Source organism: Cryptotermes secundus, unplaced genomic scaffold (assembly GCF_002891405.2).
Source record: "Cryptotermes secundus unplaced genomic scaffold, Csec_1.0 scaffold536, whole genome shotgun sequence".
Lineage (NCBI taxonomy): Eukaryota > Metazoa > Arthropoda > Insecta > Blattodea > Kalotermitidae > Cryptotermes > Cryptotermes secundus.
Window position 1 is genome coordinate 332722 of NW_019732862.1, and position 18814 is coordinate 351535.

The 18814-nt window shown below is 38.3% G+C and overlaps 1 protein-coding gene across 4 annotated transcripts in view; it reads left to right on the forward strand.

Moving 5' to 3' along the window:
* Positions 1-18814, forward strand: part of LOC111867798 (acyl-CoA:lysophosphatidylglycerol acyltransferase 1) — a 38513-nt gene that overhangs the window by 13882 nt on the left and 5817 nt on the right. For 3 of the 4 annotated variants that reach the window (XM_023857961.2, XM_023857963.2, XM_023857964.2), the window contains exons 6-7: positions 5254-5402; positions 5754-5905. In XM_023857961.2, the coding sequence (XP_023713729.1) occupies positions 5254-5402; positions 5754-5905 (301 nt within the window). Of the gene's footprint in view, positions 1-5253; positions 5403-5753; positions 5906-9925; positions 10031-18814 lie in introns of those variants that run through there. The other variant, XM_033752809.1, reaches the window with a different exon arrangement.

Here is an 18814-nt window from a genome sequence, read left to right on the forward strand (position 1 = left end):
TTTGACATGTTCTACATCCTGTGGCATGTTTGTCAATAACGATCTATGGAACAAATAAAAAAAGTGAAAGTGAAAGTGAAAGTAGTGGCCTCTCACTTTTAGCACTCATGGGTTTGTAGATTATTTGAGGTTGCTGTAGGGAGGGAAGACATTTTCAAACCTACAGTTGGGAATGACAGTTTGCATGAAATTAGTAATGATAATGGAGTTGTAATGTTATAATACACGCAGTCACAGGAGCAAGACACAACACAAAGCACAATACACACATGAAAGTAGGAAGAATACTCCAATAGAAGAAGATAGGTGTGACTCGCATATTGAGATATGACATAAGGATGATAAATCGTGAACAGTTTTAATATTTTTAATATTTAAAATTTATCAATATATATGACGGAATATATATTTTAGTTATTTTAGTATAAAGACAACAGGGCATGCAATGAAGTAGTTCGACATACATCGAAAAGCACCTGAAGATGGCACTTTAGTGCTGAAACATGTAGTGCAAGAGAGAAGAGTAATGTGAATAAATGTATGCACTGTAAGATGGTCAGAATAAATCATGGACATGCTCAAAATTATTAGATCAAAGAAAGCAGGCCAAATTGCAATGGTTACAGGATCCAAGCGAGTTAAATGGGGATGATCTGAACAATGTAAGACGTGAAACCAGCAGGCATTTCAGGAACAAAAAAAAAGGGAATATCTGGAAGACAAAATTGGTGAGCTTGCAATGAACAGTAAGAACAAGAACATAGAGACCTGTATAGAGGAATAAATGACTTTAAGAGGGGTTACCAGCCCAGCAGTAACTTAGTGAAGGACGAGAATGGTGATCTGCTTCCAGATTCCCACAACATTTTGAATAGGAGGAAGAACTACTTCTCTCAGTTATTGAATGTACATAGGGTCAGTGCTGTTAGGCAGACAGAAATCCATGCAGCTGAGCCACTAATACCTGATCCTAGCCCTTTTGAGGTTGAAAGTGCTATTGCAAAATTGAAAAGGTATAAATTGCCAGCTAGTCATCATATTCCAGCTGAACTTGTTCAAGGAGGAGGCGAGATATTACATTCTAAGATCCATAAGTTAATTACTTCTATTTGGCATAAGGAAAAATTTCCTGATCAGTGGAAGGAGTCTATTATTGTACCAGTTCACAAGAAGGGTGATAAAACTGTAGTAATTATCAGGGGATATCACTGCTATCAACTTCATATACAATTTTGTCCAATATTTTTCTCTCAAGGCAAAGTCCATATATAGATGAAATTATTGGGGATCATCAGTGTGGGTTTCGACGTAACAGATCAACTACAGATCAGATCTTTTGCATTTGTCAGATATTGGAGAAAAAATGGGAGTACGAAGTAACTATTCATAGACTTCAAAAATGCCTGTGATTCAGTTAGGAGGGAAGTATTGATCAGTATTCTAATAGAGTTTGGGATACCCATGAAACTAGTTAGGTTGATTAAAATGTGTTTAAATAAAACGTGTAGTAAAGTCCGTGTAGGTAAACATTTGTCTTACAAATTTCCTATTCAGAATGGTCTAAAACAAGGAGATGCTTTATCACCACTCCTCTTCAAATTTGTTTTAGAATATGTCATTAGGAAGGTCCAGGGAAACCAGGCGGGACTGAAATTAAACGGGACACATCAGCTGTTGCTCTATGCCGGTGATGTGAATCTTCTGTGTGATAATATAAATACCATAAAGAAAAACACACAAACTTCAATTGACGCAAGTAAGGAGGTTTGTCTAGAAGTAAACACAGAGAAAACTAAGTATATGTTGCTGGCTCGTCACCAAAATGCTGGGCAAAATCATGACGTAAAGATAGGAAACAGATGTTCTGAAAATGTGGCACAGTTCATATATTTGGGAGCAAAGTTAACAAATCAAAACATGATTCAGGTGGAAATTAAGAGGCGATTGAACTCGGGTAATGCTTGCTACCATTCAGTTCAGAGCCTTTTGTCTTCTCATCTGTTGTTCAAAAACATAAAAATTAAAATATACAAAACTATAATTTTGCCTGTGGTTCTGTATGGCTGTGAAACTTGGTCTCTGACATTAAGGGAGGAACATGGACTGAGGGTGTTTGAGAACAGGGTGTTGAGAATATTTGGACCGAAGACAAATGAAGTGACAGGAGGTTGGAGAAAACTGCATAATGAGGAGTTTCATAACTTGTACTCTTCTCCAAGTATAATTAGAATGATCAAGTCAAGGAGGATGAGGTGGGCAGGGCATGTAGCACAAATGGGAGAGTTGAGGAATGCATATAGGATATTGGTGGGAAGGCCAGAAGGAAGGAGACCACTGGGAAGACCAAGGCATAGGTTGTTGGACAATATCAAAATGGATCTTAGAGAGATAGGATGGGATGGTATGGATTGGATTGATCTGGCTCAGGATAGGGACTAGTGGAAGGCTCTTGTGAACAGGGTAGTGATCCTTCATGTTCCATAAAATGCTGAGAAATTCTTGAGAAGCTGCAGATTTGGCTTCTCCTCAAGAAGGGCTCAATTCCGTATGTAAGTAAGTACGTAGGTCGTACTGAAAGTCATGAGCAACAATTTTTTGTAGAGTAACATGCTTTATTATTGACAAACCAAATACACCACCTCAATTGACAGACCTGTCTTTATTTTTCCACATAATCAACACTTATTTGTACACATTTCTCCCAGCGTTCTGGGAGTTTGAAAATTCCCCTTCTGTAAAATTCCGTTCCAGCCATCTGAAGACACTGGCACACTGCTTTCTAAATTCAGCATGCTTATGGAAGTGTGTGCATGGGTGTGAGCAATGTTTGAAGATGGGTGAAACATTTTAAAGATGAGAACACCAGCATCGAAGATGACGATGAGAACACCAGCATCGAAGATGACCCTCGGCGCGGTCGCCCTCAAACAGCCTCAACTGAACGCAACAAGGAAAGAGTGGATGAGATCAATCAAGATGACAGGCGTGTGACTGTGGACACAATAGCCCGAAAATTTGGAATAGAGCACAGTGCAGTACAGGAGATGATTGAAAGCTTGGGCTATAGGAAAGTTTGTGCTCATTGGATCCCCTGGTTATTGACTGAAGACCACAAAGGTTACATTGGAAGCAATTGCAAAGATGGGGTTGGAAGTTCTTTCACACCCCTCCTATAGCCCTGATCTGGCACCCTCCGACTACCATCTTTTTGGATTTGTGAAGGATCAGCTGCGTGGACAACGTTTTGAGATAAGGGAGGCAATTCAGAAAGCAGTGCCTCAGTGTCTTCAGATGGCTGGAATAGAATTTTACAGAAGGGGAATTTTCAAACTCCCAGAACGCTGGGAGAAATGCGTACAAAGAAGTGGTGATTATGTGGAAAAATAAAGAAATGTCTGTAGATTGAGGTGGTGTATTTGGTTTGTCAGTAATAAAGCATGTTATTTTACAAAAAGTTGTTGCTCATGACTTTCAGTACGACCCTCGTAAATAAGTAAGATGGCACAAAAAGGACTGTTTTGCCAGTGATGATGGTGGTGATTATGAAGAAGAGGATGGTGGTGATGATGACAACGACATTGAACAAAATCTGGCATGATTATTATGTTAGTCTTTTATTTACTTGACTTTTTCCTATTCTTTTACAAAATGAAAATACAAGATGGTTCAAATATGACTGGGACTGATTTGTGTGTAAACAAGCCCCACCACGCAGCAGCTGTGCAACCTTGAGAGAGTGAAGCCACAACCTCCACCCTCTCTCCTGTTTGGGTTAGAACCTGTTCAGTCCTGTCTGGGAGTTGCTAGAGTTATGAGAAAACAGAAGGTACTGCGGAGCGTGGAACAACACATTGTGATCAAATTCCTCGGAGAAAACGTCCTGTCCACTGAAATTCACCACAGGCTCCAACAACAGTATGGAGAAGATTGTCTCTCATGTGTTTCAATGGTGTAAGTGCTTCAGAGAGGGCAGACAGTGCGTGGAGAATGAACCACATGATCATCAGCCGCAAACATCCGTCACTGAGCCAAACATTGATCGTGCTTATTAATGAGAGTAGGTGCATCACTATCAAGGAACTTGGAGCAGTGCTCTCCATCAGTGTTGGTAGTGTAGAAGACATCATAAAATACTGCCTGCAATATCGCAAGGTGAATGCACGGTGGGTGCCACGCACTTTGATGGACGTGAACAAAATGGTGTGCATGCAAGCTGCCAGTCATCTCCTACAGCAGTTTGAAGACGAAGGTGATGCATTTTTGAAGTCTATAGTGACCACCGATGAAACGTGGGTGCACTATTCATTCCCGAGTCCCAGCAGTCATCACACGAGTGGCGGCATACCAGTTCTCCCAAACCCAAGTGAACGTGGAGGAGCCATTCGGCAGGAAAAGTGATGGCAACATTCTTGTGGGACTGGCAGGGGGTTATCCATGTAGACTTTCTGACAGATGACAGAACAGACAATGCAGCTTATTACTCAGACCTCCTGGCAACAGGCATGAAGGAAAAGATCCAATCCAAGTGGAAGACAGGTGGAACGCAGATAGCCTTCCTTGAAGACAATGCACGCCCCCATACAGCCAAAACAACAATGGAAACCCTCTGGAAATTGAAATGGAACCTTCTGACACATCCGCCGTACAGTCTCGATTTGGCCCCAAGTGATTTCTACCTGTTCGGAAGGATCAAATCAGACTTGCATGGCATGCAGTTTGTGGACGACGCCATCATCCAGACTTTTTGGGAGTGGATACACCCCCAACCACAAGCCTTTTTAGAAAGGTCATCACGATGCTTCCAGAACGTTGGAAAAAATGTGTTGACTCCCGAATGGAGTACGTTGAAGACTGTCATGTGCAAATAAGTGTTTGGCAATTATATTTAAAAAAAAAATCAGTCCCAGTTATATTTAAACCACCCTGTAACAGGTTATGAATCCATGTGCATCTTACGGTGTAACAGATAATTTGCAATGTTTCTAGAACAAAGGCGGAAGAGTTTCTTTGGGGTTAATATTATAGAACTGTTTGAAAAACTCATTAATTTTATGATTTGTTTGGATTAGCTGAAAGTGCAGGTAACTGTGTGCATTTACAGGAGATGAATAAAACTATGTTTAAAATCATATTTTATGTGCATCCCCTAACTTTCCTTCAAGATCTTTTCTATTTTAGTTACTTTGAGAACATTTCTTATTACCAACTGTATTCCATAAGACCATGTATAGTAAATTGCTTGTTCTTGCATAGGTTTGCACTGAGGAACAATTTACCAGTATTACAGCATGTGTCTCTGCCAAGAGTGGGTGCACTTCAGACTATTGTAGACAGTGTTGGTCCAGAAAAAAATAGCAATCTTGGAGGCAACAACAATGGAGATTCCACAGTGAACTTTGATGGTATGATTTATGTGGAATTTGGACATGTTTTAATATAGAGAACATTTGTGTGATTGAAATTAGTTCAAGTAGTCACTTTGAATTTAGATGCAGAAGGTGCTTATCACTCCCTTTGTCGGGGTGTTCTTTTACAAGTGCCATTACTTACCAGTTTGTCTTAGGTCAGAAGCTAAGGATATAGAATTCAGAAGGCCAACAGCAGTTCAACCATTCATGATACTCACTTTATCTAATGTTATTGTGTGAAATGCTGTTTGACTTTGTATTATCAAAAGTTGCATGTACGTACATGATAAGCTAGTGACCTTGTTTGTTCCTTTACATCATGTAGTACTTTACTGATATGTACAGGTGTGGGTGTGTATCCAGCTCATGTGAACTGGGTGCTGGACATCACCATAGCATACCCAGAAGGGAAACCTCTTGATCTTGGAGCAATTGTCACTGGCTACAGGAAGCCTTGCAAAACGTTCCTCTTCTACAGACTTTTCCCATGCAGAGAAGTAAGAATTCCATATATGTGTAGCCATAGTTACTAAGACAGCAGCGGCATGGAACATTTATTCTTGAATATATTACCTGTCTGTGTTGACCTTATAATTAGTAAGAGGAAATGCAGAGCACTGCAAGTGCCCTAGCTAGGCAATAAGGAGAGGGGAAATTCTTATCATTGGCAGTACACTTAGTGACACAATGCTTTGTGTTATGTATTGTAACTGAAATTCCTATACTGAATTTTTATACAATAATGAAAAACCAATTTTTTTTTTTTCAGATTTTTATAATACAAAAATAACTCAGTTTGTTTTATACTTGAAACATCATTGTCAGTGCCTTCATCCTCTCTTGGGCCAGAAGTGGACAGATTACTGTCATTGCTGGAATTGCCTTCAAAATCATCCTGCTGTCCTTTGCAATTCATTTTTTTCCTCTTCAAAATATCACTTTGAACAGTAATCTGTTTCTGTTATATTCATTTGGTGAATCTGAGTTTTTCCACCCTTCCTCCTTTATATTTGTGGTCACGTCATAACTGATGTTAACCTTTAACATCTGAAATGCACTTATTGGTACACTGATGAATATGGTCATCATAGCCAAAGTACCCCGATCTGTGCAGCCAGGCATTTAAACACTGCTAGTGGAAGCACGTGCACATGCCACTAATAGAAGTGTGTGCACAATCCTAAATATGTTTTAAATAGAGTAAAAGTTAAAGTGCATACCTTTCTTTTGTTAGATTGCTTGCATACAAGCTTCCCCCCCCCCCCCAAGTCATGTAATTTAATCTCACCTTTGTATGGTACTTCTTGAAGCACCCAAAAATGCACAGTCCCATGTCACATATCTTGCAGTTCAGCTGCCTTTCAATTTTGAAACAATGTTTAATTGCCATTGCCATGAAATGAAAATACAATATTCAAATTCACCATGAACTTATGCTCTGTATCTCAGCTACGGTGCAAGTGTTTGTTTGCAATTTTAGGAAGGGCATTATTCTCTTGCAGATGCAATGGAAGGGAACAAAGAATATTCCCTGTAACCTTACTTGAACTGCCATGCTTTCACTTTTCTGTCCTTTAGTCAAAAGACTTGAATATCTGAAGAGGGTAACAAGGATGTGAAACTTGCCAGCAGAGAACCAAATGATTCTATTGCTTCTAACTGCTTTATGGCACCAGAAAAGAGAAAATATTTCAAGTGTTACAAGTGGGAAACAATTTTTACAGTATGCTTCAAAATTAAAAAAAATAGAGTATAACTTTTTTGTCTGAACATTTTCAAATCTTATATGTTGTAATATGTGACACTATGTTCTTTGCTGATAGAAACATAGTTAATTCCATTCATTTATCATAAAAAATTGTATTAGATACAGTATTTTTAAATACAATGTAAGCATCCTAACAGGAACGGACATTTAAATGAACTCTGGCCAGCTCAAGCTACCACCATTTCAAAAATCCTGAATTTAAAGGTTAATTCTGTTCTTGGGCTGTGAGTGCTGTGAGGATGTGGGTGATGTTGCCAGTGTTTCAGAGAACATGCACTGCCTCCATCTTAATCCTTTACAGGCGTCACATGATTAGAAATTTCTGCAGCCAGGATGTGAAGGAATTTAAATGCCTCCAGAACCAACAAGTGAACTGCTGTGCCCAAAAATTTGATGCAATAAAGGCATAAAGTGAAGAAAGCAAAAATTGTGCTTATGGGTGTAATACAAGAAGACAAATTCTCTTATTTGTAGGGTGTATGACATCAGTTTTGTTGAGAGAGGTAGTGGTGCTTTACAGTTCTCTGTTACAAAGCATATGCATATTCCCTTCTCTTATAAATGTCACTTACTCATCTGTGCGCACAAACAACAAAACCCAAGAAGCTATGGGACCTATACTGAAACCTTCTGAAGTTCTTTAGAGTGTGATATCTTATTCCCAGGGCACATGGCCAGTTGATTTATACAGGTCCTACAATATAAATATGTTTCTTTTCTGGCTAACTTGATCTTCCAATTGCTGTACATGATGCAATTTGCATTTCTTCATGTCATAATGGTAAAGGAAGTGAGGCACTTTATTTAGCCTCTTCTCTCTCTCTCTCTCTCTCTCTCTCTGCTGTTCCCAGATGTGACCTCTTTCTTGGGTTGTGCACACCGCCTACTAGATTTTCATATTTTCAGCAAGAGCTCACCTTCATTTCGGGAACAGACATCACACCACCTATTCAAAATGGACCTTGTGCTTAGCTGAAGTTCTGCAGTTTTGTCTCTCATGTATCTGTTTGTTTCTGTAATAGTGTAATTCATTAGCTCATCGAAAAATGAACTAAAATCCATGGGCCATGCAGCTGGCAGAAGGTTAAATTGTGCGCCTACATTCTTAATAAATGTGAATCCCATGGGTTTGTTGTTTCCCATTTTCACTTCTTTCCACACATCAACACTCACGCCAATTGATTCACTCACTTTCTGACTTTATTGCTTGATTATTCACTTGCAGTTTCTCTTTCAATTTCCAAATCCATGTCATCATCAGAATGAATATTACATTCTTCATTTACCATAACACAAATAGCTTCCTCATCTCCATCATACAAGGGATTAAATTTTTGTTTTTTGAAGCCAGAGGGGCCAGGTTTGCTGGAACGTGATACCATGCCATGTGACATGCCATAATATACGTAGGTAAGTCAATAATTATCCGCAATGTAGCTATAAATTTTATTTCAATGCATATAGGAAACTTACATTAACATCATTTTTCAACATAGTCCTCTTGCTTTTCAACGCACTTGATCCATCGTTGTACAAGCTTCTTGATGCCCTCAGAAAAGAAGGTTTTCGGCTGAGCAGCGAGCCACGCATGCACCGCTTCCTTCACTTCTTGGTCCGAGGTGATTCGATGGCCCCTTAATGCCTCTTTGAGTGGACCAAACAAGTGGCAGTCAGAAGGGGCGAGATCAGGACTATACGGAGGATGAGCCATTACATCAACTTGAGTTTCTGTAGGGTTTCAATAGTATGGGCAGCAGTATGTGGACAGGCATTGTCGTGCAACAACACAACACCTTTCGACAGTAGTCCTTGGCATTTGCTTCAAATTGCAGGTTTTAGCCTTTCAGTAAGCATCTCACTGTAATGAGCACTGTTCATTGTTGTGCCCCTCTCCTGATAATGTTCCAGTACTGGGCGTTGTGAGTCCCAAAAAACAGTAAGCATCAGTTTTCCTGTGGTTGGTTGGCTTTTGAACTTTTTCTTGCTGGGCAATTGTGGATGTTTCCATTCCATACTCTGCCGTTTACTCTCCGGCTCACAATGATGGATCCATGTTTCGTCACCAGTGATTATTCTGTCTAAGAAGACGTCACGTTCGTTACCATAGCAATCCAAATGTTGTTGGCAGATGTCCAAGCACGTTTGTTTATGCAACACTGTGAGTTGTTTTGGGACCTATCTTGCAGAGACTTTATGAAACCCAAGTCTGTTGTGGCTGATTTCGTAGGCAGAACCATGGCTAATTTGCAGACGATTTGCCTCTTCATCAATAGTCACTTGTCTGTCTAACAGAACCATGTCACCTGAATGCTCAATGTTGTCCTCATTTGTGGCCGTGGATGGTCGTCCGGCTCCTTCCTCATGCGTAACACTTTTATGACCAGTTTTGAAATTTTCAATCCATTCGTAGACACTCCATTGCGGCAAAACACTGTTCCGGTATTGTGCTGAAAGTCTTTGATGGATTGCGGCCCCTAATACACTTTCCAACCACAAAAACCGGATCACTGAACGTTGCTCTTCTTTGGTGCAAACAGAAAGCGGAGCAGCCATGATTAACGGCAAGGCAGCGATAATGGAACTGACCTAACAGCAACAAACCTGGGCAGAAATAATGAAAAGGAAACCACGCATGGTGATGCTGCGCAAAATGACAGTGCTGCCACCAGAAACACAAATACAACTGCATTGCGGATAATTATTGACTTCCCCTCGTATAAATGGCATTTGTTGAAATTATGACTTCCAGATGGCAGAAGAAGACAGACAAACCATTCATGAATGCAATGGCACAGTATACAGTGGCCAGTACCAACAAATGACCCACATACAAGTATGACTGGAGAAATGCGAAAGAAAGTTTATTTACATTCATCTGTGGAAGCACTGTCACCATGTTGATTATATATTGACATACTGCTGGAAAGGGTTAAAAGTCAAAGTGTGTAGTGGACCAGGAGATTTGTGCAGATGGCCCTTTTAGGGTCTGTGCATAAAAATGCCATTATTATCTAATGTCATTCATCCAAGTGCTAAGTAGGTATGTGTTGCTTAAGTTCTATGTTATAAATTGAATGGTAGGGGTATCATCATTATTGAAAGGATGGGAAGGTAGGTCTTGTCTTAGAAGGGAGATGAGTCTAGACAGGGGCAGTGGGCAGGTTGGGGTTTGTTCTTTGTGGGGGGGGGGCGCACTCCATACCCAATTGTGGTGGTAATATTATATTTCAGCATCCTGTTGCATTGATACATCACTCGTTTACTTGCTTCCATTTTTAATGAAACACAAAGCTTTATTTTAAAAATGTGATTTACAGTCACATTTAAATTCATAAAATGTCATTAAAATCACATTTTATTTAATTGTTGCAACTTGTTTTGACACTATAAGGCCACCCTCAGGCTGACTGAGCTCACATGCCCATATATTTACTTGCTGTTACTGCATGTTGTTGTTTACTTTAGTTGGGCATGTATCCCTTGTATTGATCAATACAAGGGATACATGCACGACTAAGGTGAACTGCGCACAAAAATAACACAGCGTGGATGCCACAATATAGAAATAGGGTGAGTGAAGTGTGGGCAGACGTTTTTAAATGACGACAACATGCAGTAATAGCATGTAAATATTTTGACATGAGCAGATGTAGTGTGGCAATTTCAGTCATTTAATAGTTGCCTGATGATGGCCTTATAAGGCTGAAACGTGTTGCAACAATTAAATGTAATGTGATTTTAATGATATTTCATGAATTTTAAATGTGATTGTAAATTAAATTTTAAAGTAAATGTTTGTGTTGCTTTAGAGATGGAAGCAAATAGATGAGCAATTTTGGTGGTGCTGTAACTGTTCCTCCAAATGGCATGGGGTCCATGGGAACAATATGTTTGTGATCTTTCTGCTGCTTGACCATCTGGATGATCTACCAGTCAGGGCTGAACTGGTAACCACCGTCTGTATTAAATTTTCATTTCATGCATCCTGTTGTGTTACAATATACAACTCTTTTACTGACCGTCACAACCTGACAAACAGAAAAAATCAAGGTTAGCGCCCAGCTATGATTTTGCTACATGTTTCACCCACTAACGGCCATCGTCAGGCAAACACATATTAACAAATGTATACCATTGAACTGCTGTACATTAAATTGGATACAATGTTATTAATAATTTAAAATACTTTGCGTAAAAATACAATAAATCAGATTATATAAAAACTAAAAGTTATTGTATAAAACAATATAAAACTTAATTGATGTTATACAACATCTAATCAGTCATTGATTTTTTACTTTTCATACGTTTCCATGGACCAATTGGAAGTTTGATATTTATTTTATATAAGAATGTATAGGAGGCCCATGATGTTGTAAATTAATTAATCTGAAAATGATACAAAAATAATAATATTACATTTTGTCATAATTAATAATTGATTTTGATATTGAAGATGTAGTATACAGTATATATATTATTACTTACTGTATAGTCGGTGCCTCATCTTACAAAGAATTATCCATGCTGTATGGAAAGTAGACAACAACTGATTCGGTGATGCAGGATTAAGGTCAATGTAAGAGGGGGAGGGGGGGGGGTAAAGGTAAGGTGTATGCGGGAGTGAAGGTAGGGGGGGAAGAGGGTATAACTGTATATTATGTTTTGTATGTATCAATGATTACATCGTATATAGGGTTAAACATTTCAGTAAAATTATCATTTAGCTGTAAGTTTTGTTTGCTGATTTCGTAAATGTGAAATCTTTCGTACATATCCAAGGTTCGGCCTTTCTTGCCGATATATAGAACTTCCAATGTTTTGTCTCTCGTACCATATTCATGTGTGGTGTCCAATACATGTTGAGCAAATTTTGAACTTTGTCTGTTATTTTTTATGTCTCGTATGTGTTCTTTGAATCTGACCTTAAAGGTACGTCCAGTTGTCCTATATATTTTAATGGACAGTCAGAACATTGTAGTTGGTAAACCCCACTAAGATTATAGATATCATTTTTGTCATCATTAATTTTCAACAGATGTTTTATTGTTTTTTGTCTTATATGAGATACCATTGATGTACATGAAGACAAAAGAACTAGGATGGAAAGAGAACCGTGGGATTCAAAATATTGGCATCGAAGACTTCCAGTGGAATAGAATAGTAGATCAGAGGCAAGTGCTGAAAATTTGGGAAAATTATATTACAGAACTATATGATCGACCTAATCGGCCAGAAACCTTCGAAGTGGAACCAGAAGAAGAAGTAGATACAGACGAGAAAGGACCATATATTTTACAAAGTGAGGTGGGAAAAGCTATCAAGGACATGAGGAATGGAAAGACTACAGGAGATGATGATGTACCTGGAGATGTGCTTAAGTTACTGGGAGAAGGTGGTTTGAAGACACTGACAAAACTAATAAACACCATATATGAAACTGGGTAGTGGCCCAAGGACTTTACAGAAGTGACAATGATTGCCTTAAAGAGAAAGACAAAAGCTACAAAATGCAGCGACCATCACATGATAAGCCTTATTGCACATACAGCAAAGATAATAGCAAAGATACTTGGAAGAGGGATTGAAAGGAAAATAGAGGATATACTTGGAGAGGATCATTTTGGATTTAGAAGAGGAAAAGGAACCAGGGATACAATTGGGATGATGAGAATTATAGCAGAACGAACTTTGGAGATAGGTGAAGAACTGTGTGCTTGCTTTATAGACTGGCAGAAAGCATTTGATCGTGTAAATTGGACCAAATTAATGCAGATCCTAAAGGAAACAGGTATCGATTGGCGGGAAAGAAGATTTAGTAGCAAATTATACATGGATCAGAAAGTTAGAGTGCGACTGGACAGAGGGGAGACAAGAAGTGTGAAGATTGGAAGAGGAGTTTGACAGGGATGCTGTTTATCACCAATTTTGTTCAACTTGTACAGCGAGTGCCTTACCAAGGAAGCTCTGGACGGGCTTGGAGACTTCAAATTAGGAGGGCAAATTATTCAAACTACGAAATATGCAGATGACTTTGTGTTAATGGCTAAGGAAGAAACTGTGCTACAGGGTATGATTGATAGACTAATCGGAACTGGAAGGTACTATGGCATGGAAATGAATGTGGAGAAAACAAGCGTAATGAAAATTTCGAGACAACCAACCCCAGTCACAATATAGATAGACCAGAAACAACTGGAGAATGTGAAATGTTTTAAATATTTGGGTAGCTTGTTAACAGATGATGGAAGGTGTACTTGTGAAATTAAATCTAGGATTGCCATGGCAAAAGCTGCATTTTGCAAGAAGAAGAATCTTTTTACCAGCAAATTGGGCTTAAATTTGAGAAAGAAACTAGTGAAATGCCACATTTGGAGCATGGCTTTGTATGGGGCTGAAACTTGGACACTTAGGGCAGTAGATCAGAAACTCCTGGAAAGCTTCGAAATGTGGTGTTGGAGAAGGATGGAGAAGATCAGTTGGACCGATTGTGTGAGAAATGAAGAAGTGTTATTTAGAGTCAGTGAGCAGAGGAATATCCTACACAAAATAAGAAAACAGAAGGCTAATTGGATTTGTCATACCTTACGCGGTAACTGCCTTCTAAAAGAAGTTATTGAAGAAAAGATAGAGGGGCGGATAGAAGTGACCAGAAGACGAGGAAGAAGACTTAAGAATATGCTGGATGACCTAGGAGACAGAAGAGGATATTTTCGTTTGAAGGAGAAAGCTCTAGATCGCATTAAGTGGAGGAACTGTTTTGAAAGAAACTGTGGACCTGTCATCTGACAGATTACTGATGAATGAATGAATGAGATACCAACCTTCTTAGTATTCTTGAAAAGTTTAGTAATAGATCTGATTTCATGTCCAAAATAGGTAAAAGTGGCCCATTTATTTTTTGGCGTATTTTTTGTGGAGGGTTTTTGTGTTAGTTGTATAGTATTTAGTGGGTAGTTATTATTATTTAAAATAGTTCTAACAATATTTTCTTCTATGTTTTTATTGTTTTGCAAAATGGGATATTGATTCATTCTATTAATGAGAAAATTTATAGCTGCTTTTTTGTATTCAAATGGATGACATGAATTATTGTGAATGATTAGATCGGTAGTTGTAGGTTTTTGTGTGTTTTTTCGATAGATAAATCTAAGAAATTGATCTTATTATTCGTTTTTCTATTGTGAATTTTATATTAGGGTGAATATTGTTGAATTCATACAATGTATTTTCAGTATTAGTTATATGGGAATTATAAATGATTGAAATATCATCAACATATCTCAAATAATCTATTATTTGGTATTTCGTCAAAATATCAATGATAGTTGTATGTTCGAGGTATTGTATAAATACTTCGGCAAGAATCGCTGAAGTTGGTGCTCCCATAGCAAGACCTTCGTTTTGTTTAAACCATTTGCCATTATGTTCAATATAATTTTGTTCTAGTATTATCTTTAGCAATTATTAATTTCAATTTTTGTTTCATGTGACACATTTTGATTTTTAGCTATAATATTTTCAATAATATTGAAAAGTTCTTTTGTGGGGATATTGGTATACATGTTTTCGATGTCGAAAGATCACATTTGTGTATTGTTGTTTATTTCAACGAGTTGTAATGAGTGTGCTAGTGTACTAGTGTTTTTCATGTTAAAGGCATTAGGTAATTGTAATGTATTTGTTAATATTGTGTTTAAGTGTTTTGCTAGATTATATGCCGGGCAGTTTGTCCAATTGACTATTGGGCGTATGGGTTGTCCTTGTTTATGTAATTTAATAGTGCCGTATATGTGTGCTGTGCGGGGGTTCATGTTTATAATTTTCGATTATCTTTGTGTTTTATGGTGTTTTTACAATTGTTTATGTAATTCCTTGTAATTTGTTGTACTTTGTTGGTGATGTGTGATAACTCAGTAAAGTTATTATTATTATTATTAATGAAGTTATCAAGTTTATAGACATAATCTAATTTTTTTAGAATGACTAGTATGTTACCTTTATCGGCTTTTGCTATTATTGAGTGACCATTAATTAATTTCTGTTTGATATTCTTTAGTGTGCTCCATTCTACTCGCTCTTTTTGAATGTATATTTTATTCCTTATCTAATCATTCACAATAATTCATGTCATCGATTTGAACCCAAAAAAGCAGCTATAAATTTTCTCATTAATCGAATGGATCAATATCCTATTTTGCTAAACAATAAAAACATAGAAGAAAATATTGTTAGAACTATTTTAAATAATAGTAACTACCCACTAAATAGTATACAACTAACAGAAAGACCCTCCACAAAAAAATACTACTCCAAAAAATAAATGGGCCACTTTTACCCATTTTGGACATGAAATCAGATCTATTATTAAACTTTTCAAGAATGCTGAAGTTGGTATCTCATATAAGACAAAAAACAATATAAAACATCTGTTAAAAATTAATGATGACAAAAATGGTATCTATAATCTTAGTGGGGTTTACCAACTACAATGTTCTGACTGTCCATTAAAATATATAGGACAAACTGGACGTACCTTTAACACATTGCGGACCGGTGGTTTAAACATTTTAATCACCCTGGGGACCGGCGTTTTTAAACCTACTACACTAACTTGTGCACTGTTCACTTTAAAAATTAATATAAAATCTCCTAATTAATTTTATGAACTGAAATTTTTGGAGAACACTTACCAGAGCTCCTAGAAGTGCTTGCGCATGTGATATCTCTGGAAACATTCCCCTTTTTGAAGAGGCATTACGCAGAAGTTGCACATGTAGGCAGTTCTACTCTTCTTCTTGTGCTCTGCGCACACATGGCACTGCCTAGAAGGGTGTTTCTTCTTGCAATATTCACTCTTCACAATTTTCACGAGAATATGTTTCTGCATATCACCCGAGAGTCGGCAGGGGGTCTACTTGAGGCATCTGGCGGGTGCGAACAGATGGCCCCGGCTGCACTACGTCTGTGTCTGACGCAGGTACTGCTGCCACCGTGACGTCAGTAGCCCAAGCTTTTGCCAGTTTCAACAGAAATGCTTTGTATTTCAAAGTAGAATTTCTGTTCACCTTTTTGAAAACCGTAAATGAATTGAAAATTGCACAGTTTATAAGCCACAGTGCAACTTTCTTCGTCCATTTTACTGTTTTCCTAGGAAGGGAATAATAGACCAAGAACTGGTCGGCCCTATCAACTCCTTTCATGAACATATTATACTCGGAAATACAAAGAGGCTTCTTTACTTGCTCGTGTCGTCTTTGAACATCGACCATGCTCGAATTGTGAATAGTGGAAACCATATTCACAACGCGAGTATCCCTCCAGGACTGAAGAAGAATGTCCCCCTTCCGTCAAAGAAATTATCTCCAAAAAAGAGTGACGCAACTTCAGACATATCCGTTGGGTCCAATGGCATCTGCTTCACCCCCAGATCACCAGTAAACTTTCCCAAAGTGGGGGTTTTGTCCGCTTTATCCCATGTAGCTGTCCCGGCACTCGCACTTTCAGCGGAGCTCTCACTTTCACTTGACACTTTTGGGCAGCCCTGTGGCCCCCGTCACTGTCACTGTCACTGATAATGGCCTCGCTATCAGAAGACGAAGCAGTTGGCAAATCTGATAGCTCATCGGAGAACATATCCAATATTTCCTGTCCTCCAAGAGATCGCAACTGATTTCGTCTCTGAGCCATGTTGAACTGGTAGCTGCGTGGTTCATACGTGCAAGCTTGGATTAGAACAAAGCCAATTTTGTTTAGGTTGTGACAGGAAATGACTCTGGTCGAGTTACTAGATAAGGCAGCAATCTTTCCCGAGGTCATCTACGCAGTAGTTACGATTCAACGAAGCCACACAGCGATATATAGCATTTTGCAACATAATGTGACCGTAGAGGGCCGTATGGCCCGCCCGGTCTGCAACGCTTGGAAACGTAGAGGGCATGGCCCGTCCAGTCCGCAGTGTGTTAAGGTCAGATTAAAAGAACACATACAAGACATAAAAAATAACGGACAAAGTTCCAAATTTGCTCAACATGTATTGGACACCACACATGAATATGGTACAAGAGACAAAACATTGGAAGTTCTATATATCGGCAAGAAAGGCCAAACCTTGGATACATATGAAAGATTTCACATTTATGAAATCAGCAAACAAAACTTACAGCTAAATGATAATTTTACTGAAATGTTTAACCCTATATACGATGTAATAATTGATACATCCAAACATAATATACAGTTACACCCTCTTCCCCCCCTACCTTCACTCACGCATACACCTTATCTTTNTTTCCATACAGTACGGACAATTCTTCGTAAGGTGAGGCACCGACTATACAGTAAGTAATAATATATACTACAACTTCAATATCAAAATCAATTATTAATTATGACAAAATGTAATACTATTATTTTTGTATCATTTTCAGATTAATTGATTTGCAACATCATGGGCCTCCTATACATTCTTATATAAAATAAATATCGAACTTCCAATTGGTCCATGGAAACGTATGAAAAGTAAAAAATCAATGACTGATTAGATGTTGTATAACATCAATTAAGTTTTATATTGTTTTATACAATAACTTTTAGTTTTTATATAATCTGACTTATTGTATTTTTACGCAAAGTATTTTAAATTATTAATAACATTGTATCCAGTTTAATGTACAGCAGTTCAATGGTATACATTTGTTAATATGTGTTTGCCTGATGATGGCCGTTAGTGGGTGAAACATGTAGCAAAACCATAGCTGGGCGCTAACCTTGATTTTTTCTGTTTGTCGTGTTGTGACGGTCAATAAAAGAGTTGTATTCTGTATTAAAGTTATGCTGCAGGTTTCTTGCTGTGGCTGCCCAGATAACTATTGGCATAGTGCAGCATGTTAGCTCATGCCATGGTGTCGCCAGTGCCCCTAGTTATTTGAATGATGGTAGAGGTGAAAGTTCCTCTGGAGCTTGTGTTCTTCAACCAAGTGGCATATCTTGGGCAGTGGTAGATGTATGGTTTTTATGTTGTACCACACCAGTATTCTGCTAATGCTGTTGGATGGATTCTAGACATGGTAGAAATGCTGTGCTGATAGGATTCTGCTTGTTGCCTGTGCATATGTTGAGTGAATGTTACATCCAAGAAACTTCTTATTTAAGCCCAGTTCATCATTTTTCTTTATTCTTCATGAATAGTGTGTAATGTGCACTGGAAGTTAATTTTTTTCTTCCATTAAGAATAACCTCTTAGTTTACATTTTTAGAGGTTATGTAGAATTAAGAGGAAAAGTGTTCTATATACAAGGTGTGGCAATAAAGAAACCGGATTCATGCTCTAACCCTTTATTAAAAAAAAATCAGACAGTCGAAATGTTATCCCCTTCAGTGTAGTCCCCTCCCCGATCCCTACACCGCTCCATGCGAATTTTCCACTGTTGGAAGCAGTGCTGCAGGTCATCTTGTGTTATGCTCTTCAAGAGTTGCGTCGCTTTTGCTTTCACTGCATCCACGGACTCGAACCTGGTCCCTTTCAGCGCAGACTTGATTTTTGGGAAGAGAAAAAAGTCGCACGGTGCTAGGTCCGGAGAATACGGTGGATGTTCCATCACTGGAATGTTGTTTTTTGCCAAATACCTCTTCACAG